Source organism: Mus pahari, chromosome 13 (genome assembly GCF_900095145.1).
Source record: "Mus pahari chromosome 13, PAHARI_EIJ_v1.1, whole genome shotgun sequence".
Lineage (NCBI taxonomy): Eukaryota > Metazoa > Chordata > Mammalia > Rodentia > Muridae > Mus > Mus pahari.
In genome coordinates, this window is record NC_034602.1 from 66620340 (window position 1) to 66628375 (window position 8036).

General features: G+C 39.3%; 1 protein-coding gene across 2 annotated transcripts in view; it reads right to left on the reverse strand.

Moving 5' to 3' along the window:
- The window catches only part of Nmu (neuromedin U), a 29127-nt gene that overhangs the window by 19483 nt on the left and 1608 nt on the right, over positions 1 to 8036 (reverse strand). For both annotated transcript variants that reach the window (XM_021211236.1, XM_021211237.1), the window contains exon 2: positions 4086 to 4144. In XM_021211236.1, coding sequence (XP_021066895.1) covers positions 4086 to 4144 — 59 coding nt within the window. The remainder of the gene's footprint in view (positions 1 to 4085; positions 4145 to 8036) is intronic.

Sequence of the window (8036 nt, forward strand, 5' to 3'; positions counted from 1 at the left end):
CTTCATTTCTCACTTATTATGCTACATAGAGATTTATCCATGCTGCTAAGTGTGCATCTAATGTGTAGCTTCTACAGCCTTCTAGACTGTATATGGCAACGTTTTGCCTATCTACCTCCCAGGGATGGAGAGATGGCTGGATCCTTTTTACTATGAAGAGGGCCACTGCTGCCAGTCTCCTCACATGGTGTTCAGTCCTCTGCCTGTGAAAAACCTCCTGGGGCTGTCTTCCCAGGAGAGGGGGTGCTGGAGCACTTGAAGTTCTGTTTGAGATGTTTTCCCCTGATCTTCACTCAGGAAGGTACATCCCTCTGAGTCCACTATGATTTACCTTTTATATTTGGGTCTTTAATTCCCCTTATATTGCCTTTGTATACAGTGTGGGTTTCACGTCTCTTGGTTCAGTGAGTTGGTTTCGGCCTGTTCTTTTCCTTTTTTGCCTCACAGTGTTGTTTATGTGTGTGTCCATTCTGCCTCTGGGCTGGCTCTCCCTCCACCCCCCCGAAACAGACTTTTAGAAAATGATGCAGCTGGGGCTCAAACTCAGGAGTAGAACATGTGACTAGCATGTCTAATACTGGAGGCGGGGGGGGGGGAGTGGTTGAATCCCCAGTGCTGCAATAAATAATAAATAAATAAATAAATAAATAAGCAAACCGAAAAGGAAGAGGGGGAAACTGAAGAGGCTACAGTGCAGGGTGTTTGTTTTAGTTGTGAACCTCAAAGCATCAACAAAGGCATGGAGAAGGGAAACTGAGATGAGAAGGAATCTGGTAAGGGAATGTCACCATGACTGCCTGGGGCTTCATCTGTCTGGGGAGGCTGGGAGACAGTGTAGAATAGGTTGCCCATCAGCCATGCTGAGGGAGTAATTTCCAACCACTTCCCTTCCTCCAACATTTGAGTGATGCTCTCCGTGGTAGTGGTGGTGGTGGTGGTGGCAGCCGCGGTTCTGGGAAGCCAGTGCCTGCAGGGCGGGCACAGCAAGCAGAGCTGCACAGAGAGTTGCAGTCTGGAGCTACCTGGGCTGGCGACTATCAGAGGCGGGATTATCCATGCTCTAAGTTTTATTCCATCACTTCATGCCTTTATTTTTGGGTCATTATCTGAATTTTCAAACTATAAACTACTACAGTTTTATGGTCTTCATAAGCAGGAACAGATAGTTCTCTTCTTTAAGCTCCTTGTATTTAAGACGTCCTCTGGATTTAGAGGACATCTTAATAAATTTAGAGATTTAGTTTCTCACAACAGTGTTAGGTTAAATTTATATGATATAAATAATAATATAAAGTGGAATTATTCTAAATAAAAACATGCTGTTTGATTAATTTGAGCTTTGGCTTGATTAATTTGAGGAAGATTTGGTACTTTTATCATATCAGATGAATTATTCTGAGTCCTGTAGGCAAAGCGCTTGCCACTCAAGGCTGAGGCCACGAGCTGGATCTCAACACTCACATAAAAAGCCACCATGTTTGAAATCAGTATTGCGGAAGCAGAGATGAGAGGTGTCATGGGCTCACCAATCATCCAGTCAAGTCTTGTTTGTGAACCCCAGATCCCAGTGAGAGACTCTCTCTCTCTCTCTCTCTCTCTCTCTCTCTCTCTCTCTCTCTCNCACACACACACACACACACACACACACACACACACACACACACACACGACAGACATTCCTAAAAGCAACATCCCTCACCCCATACATTGGCCAAACATGCAGCATACACTAGCTGATATGTGGTCCCCAACACACATATAGCAGAGGACTGCCAGGTCTGGGTTGAGTCAGAGAAGATGCATCTAACCCTCAAGAGACTGAAGGCCCCAGGAAGTTTAGAGGTCAGGTGGTGGTGGGGTGGGGACATCCTTGTGGAGACAAGGGTACGGGGAGGAGGTGTGGGATGTGGAACAGTCAGGAGGGTATGGGGTGGGAGAATAAAATCTGGAGTATAAAAAATAATAACATTTACTTTTATGTTATTAAATGTTATTAAAAATAATAACATTTACTTTTTCCTTCATTTATATACTGTGTATTTTTACTATTTATTGCCTTTTATACTCATTGTGGATGATACACAATTGTCTCTCAGTATCTGTAGGGATGAGTTCCAGCACCCCTGAGAATCCTAAAATCTATAGGTGCTCATGTTCCTCATATAACGCAGTGTATACTTATACTTGAGTATAAGCCAATTTATATGATATAAATAATAATATATCTAAACTATTTGTAATACTTAATATAATGTGAACATTACGTAAATAGTCATTACACTATACTGTTTGGGAAATAACAACTGAAAGAGTCTGTATAGCTTTGGTTGGTTGAATCTGCAGACATACAGCTAACTCGTGGATTCAGAAAGCCAATTATGTTTTAAACTATATTGTTATGTTACTTTCTTCTAGTGAAAAGAAACATTACTGATTCTTATATATTGGAACTACAGACAAATATCTTGTGAACTCTTGTATCAGTTCTAACACTGCAACAGCAAGAAACTTAATGCAATTCTTCACTATCACAGTGAACCTGAGGAAAAGGTTGTTGCTAATCTCAAATGAATTTTGTTAAAGTATTTGATTACCCTTGAAATGGAAGATTAACAAAACTTTCAGGAAGACAGGAAAAGCAGAGAAGGTACTTAGCTAGGTAAGCTTTGGATGATGACACAAGAAAGAAAATTTTACTTTAGGGCATTTTAAGAACTAACAATTATATCTATGTATGTATGTATACACACACACACATACGTGATCAAAGCTACTGCATTCCCTCCCATCCCCCACCTCCCAACACTTTTCCCTCCCACACGCATGCACTCTTCCAGTGCTGCTGGCATGTGCGTAGGTGTAGGTTACCTTCTGGGGCACAGGTAGCCTTGCACGCAGCTTATACTTCTGAGCTTTTATAATGAAGTATAATGTTCTCTGCAGTCTTAGCTATAGCCTACAAATTTTGATTTATAATGTTTTTATCATTAAATTCTAATTTCCTGTGTGTGTTAGAGTTATTTGTCATAAGTGGTACTTATCTCCCAAACAAATGGGATGCATAAGTCATGCATTTGCTATTTTCTTATTGTATTGCATTATAACTGGAAGACTCTACTAGATCTTTTCTAATGTACAAAACCTTACTTTCTAACCTAACATGTTCTGGTTCTTTCATGCGTATTTTCCCCCACGATTTCCTACCACTTGTTAGACTGGTAGAATTTGAGGCTAACTCATTGGTATGCATTAATAATGATGGCTACACCTTCTTGTCCATCTTTTATATGTATGTAAATGGTTGAATGTCAGTTTTCATAGCTTGCATTTCTGAATTTTATTTTATTAGCTATTAGGACTACCACGCCAGTTTTCTTTCAGTTCATATTTGCTTTATATATCATTTCCATTCTTCCATATCTCAACCACTACCCATGATGTGTGTGGTTCTTTGTGTGTGTGTGTGCGTGCATAGTGGAAGGGGTACCTTGAGATTCAACTAAGGCCTCACAAATGCTAGGCAAGCAAGCATTTGTCCACAAGTTGCACCTTCAGTTCTTAGGTGTGAGTCTTAATAGGTAATTATTCCTGAATCATTAACAGCTAGAACACAAATTCAAATGAGAATCTATGTCTTTAAGTGGTATATTTTAGCATGTTCACATTTATTATAATTACCCCATTCTAAAGTTTGTTTCTGCCTTTTAATTTTTACCACTTACTGTTTTGTTTCTTTTTATTTTTCCTTTTCTCTTTTAGTGTTTCCTGAGATAGGATTTTGGAACATATAGATTCATACATCTATGAATATATAAATCATATATCTATATATCAGGCTGACCTTAAACTCATTATGTAACTCAGTTTAGTCTCAAACTTACAGGAATCCTCCTGCCTCAGCTTCCTAAGTGCTAGACTTATAAGTGTGTTTTTACTTTTTATTTTAATAAAACACTCTTAACTATTATGATACCACAATGTTGATAAAATCAGTTTCCTCCAAAGTTCAATGACAACATTTCACTTTATCGTAATAATTTTAAAGAAGATGGACGTTTCCCCTACTTTTTGCAAGAATAACTTACCTCATTCCACAATTGTAGTTCTTGTTCTGGCTGCAATCTTTGAGGTGATATTGGCACACCTAAGAATAAAGTTTTGAATATACATTAATGTTATTATATTATGTTTCTTTTTCAAATTAATTATTTCTATCCAATTTCTTTTCAGATTCTGGTTGTCAATTTTTTTTTTTTTTTTTGCTATAACTTACTACCAAGCTAATTCAACTAGATACGTCAACATTTGACCTTATATAAAAAGCCATGTTTAACAAAACATCCCAATAATATAGTGGAGATAATACTCTCAAGAATGAATTACCTTTATCTTTATATAAAAACTTACTTGAATGCTCATAGCTACTTTTTTTATTCAATTTGCCTGAAAGAGGAGACAATCCAATAATATATGCAAAGCTATGAGAAGCAGTTCAAATCATAATGTCCTTAATCCTCATGCCAAACTTCCCAGAGAAATATTATTATTGTTTATTATTATTATTTCTAACTCATGAGAAGAAAACAGAAGCAAGCTGGATTGTCTAAGGCTACCTAAATAAATTGGTAGCAAGAAACATGTGATTAGTTTTGTTTTATTTTAGAGAAAGAGTCACTATGTCTCTCAAGCTGCCCACAAATCACAGTTCTCCTGCCTCAGTTTCTTGAATATTGTAATTACAGATGTGTGCCTAGCTTCAATGAATATTGCCAAATATCTCTGACTGACTACAAATTCGGATGAGTCCTATTTTCCCTAAGTCTTCTACTTTATACTCAATATTGGCTCAAGTTCTAGCAGGCTTTTCCTATTATTATTTAAGCTATAATAATAATCACAATAAACTACGTTTTCTGTGTTATTGACCTAATTTCTGTTGTGTGTGTGTTTTCGGGTGCATGTGTGCACACATCACATGTGTGCATGTGTGTGTGCCATAGGACTCAAACCAAGGGCCATATACATATAAGACCTTTCACTAGCAATGACAGCCCTTTCTGTGGTGGTAAGATTTACAAACAACTTAGAAGCATTATATAAAGAGCTGGTTAAGTTCAGAACCTGATGGGACCCCCTGTTAAGAACCCCTTTTATGGAACCCCCTTTTATGGCAAAGTCCTTCACACTCTTAAGTGGTAAATTGCTCACCATATCACAATCATTCACGACAGGCCACAGTTGCCTGATGAGTCACACATTCTGAGCTCTTTCTGCTTGTGGGAAAGGATTAATCTGTGATTTCAAATCTTCATGTCAAGTGCTTGGAGATCTTACTGATTCTGAGATTCCACTTGACAGGCATTTCTGTGACTTATTTATCTTCGTTTTATGTTTGAGTATTTGTCTGCATGTGTACAGGTGCACTCTGCACAGGTCTTGTGCCTGCAGGGGCCATCAGATCCCGTGGAACTGGAGTCACAGACAGCTACAAGATCCTATGTGGTTGCTTGGGAACAGAACCCAGGCCCTCTGCATGAGCAGCAAATGCCTTTAACTATTCAGCTACTCTCTCCAAAGCCAGCATTTCTGTTTAAAGAATGCAGTGTTATGGTCCCAACTCTTCTCCACCCCAGGACAAAATGAAATTTCCAACTCAGCTGTTCAGCATTAGAGTCAGACTTCCTTACTGGCCCATACTTCCACTGGGAGGATGACTCTTTCCAAACCCTACCATCCATGAACCACTTTAAAATTGCCATTAAGTATCCAGGAGCCACTTAGAATTTGCCATTGTGCTTAACAGTTCTAACCACTAATATCAAAATAAAAAGGGAGGGGATGCTTTTGTGGCCCTTCTGCAAGACACAGAAGCACAGTCTTGGGATATGATGAACCCCCACATCAAAATGGTTTGCTATAGTTGATAGAAATCCACTCTCATTGAACCGAACCCTAACACAAGGAACATGGCTTTTTCTCTCCCTTTTTCTGACTGTTTATTAGAGTTGATACAATGTTCTTTTTAAGCCACCTGGCGGCTTAGTCTGGTTTCAGCTGGGTTAAGTTGTAAAGAAAGGAGATTTATTTAGTTCACAGTTTTGGAAACCAAGTCTAAGCTCCAACCTTTGGTGAGGGCCTTGGGGGTGCATAGAGAACCAGCTAGAACAATTGTGTAATGAGAGACAAAGCCGAAGGGCAGGGAGGAGCCTATCTCAGCCTTAAACAATCCATTCTCCAAGGAACCAGAGTTCCAAGGGAACACCTTTAATCCCTTCTGAGGGCAGTGTCCCCAATCCCCTACTTCTCAAGGTTTCATTATCTCTCAGAGTTAACAGGCTGAGAACCAGGATCCCAAAGCACAGGCACGCTCAACCCATGTCACCTTGCATGCAGGCCTTACACCACTCTTGAAGACACCAGTATTCGTACTACTATCCATATTCCCCCAAACAGCACCACGATTCTCTCCTAGATCATTAAAATGGCAGCTTCTGCTCATCTTTATCGAGGTGTTTCTACTTACGCGAGCTACGTAAGAAAACAGACCTGATTATTGTAAAGGTGGCACCAGCCATCTCGAAACCCCTTCCCTGAAGAGTTAGCATCTGAGAATCAGTTACTAATTGAAGGTTTCCAATCAATGAGTGAAAGCTCTAAGCAGGGAAGACATGCTTTAAATCAGTCTTGGCTGTGATCTCTTACCGCTGCAGGCATAGTGACTGGCAGACACCCAAAGTGTGTTCCTCTTTATGAGAAATTTTCCTCTTCAGACATGTTCTCTGAGTGAAGCGTTTCCACCCAGCAAGTCTGGCTTCTCTTTATCATCTCACCATCTCTGTCCTCATGTTCTCTGCTCCTGTTTCGTTTTGTTTTTTTTTGCTAAAGATGATACATTTTCTGACACTTGTTTTCTTCTGGTTTTATGACATTTGTCTGTGTCATTTTTAGATATAGCTAGATACACCCATGTGCTGATTGATCACTCTTGTTAGATCACCTCCAACTTTTGCTTATGTATGCCATGCATGTCCCTACCTCCATGCTGTGGACCAATGCAGATTACACTGTCTATTGATCCCCCCTTTCCCCTGCCCGACCTCACTACATTTTTTTTTTTTTTCATGTCTGAAAGGGAATGAAGACAGAAATGCGCAGTCAGGGACCTTCCTGAGAGTGAAGGGAGCCTTTTGTTTGAATAATATCAAGGTTACTTATGATATGATTGATCAGCCAGCGGATTTGCTCTTTTGGAAATAAAACTAAAGGCTCATCTATTATTTTAGGAACCTGCTGACCACCCAGCTATCAAGTCAGTCATTTCCTATAACTGCAGAAGCTATCACAAGCCACTTACGTGCAACATGCATAGAAAACATAGCTTTTTCGCCTAACAAAACAGTCTTTATAGCTATAGTTACCAGGGCTGGTTCCATGGCTAAGAGCACTGTGCATTCTTCCAAAGGGCCTGGGTTTACGTCTCAGAGCTCCTATGGAGGCTCACAACCAGCTGGAACTTTAGTCCCAGGGGATGCCACACCCTCTTCTGAGCTCCCTGGACACCAGGCACACATGTAATGCACAGGCATACACGCAGACAAAACACCCATATATCTTAAATAAATAAATACAAATAAAAACCATGATTATCTGGCTACAGGGAGTTTATCTGCTTTTGCCTGGATGCTGATCCCTTTGCAGTATATTAAATAAACCTGACCTTGTTTTTTTTCATAATCACAACAAAGAATTTTAATGATATTCAAAGAGTCCCATCTGAATTCTTCAAAAAGAAAACAAAGAACCCTTATAATTATTTCCTTCCTTAAGAAGGTAAATGAAATTATCATTCTAATATTTCTAATAAAGTATTTAAAAGAGAAAAGGCTAATTTAGCTTGCATAAATCATGGTGACTCACTACTACATAAGAATAATATGCTACCGTGTGGTTGCCTCCTTGCTATTTGGTTTTTCTATATTTCAGAGGACAACTTGTAGGTCCTGGGAATTGAACTCAAGTTCTTTTTTTTTTTTTTT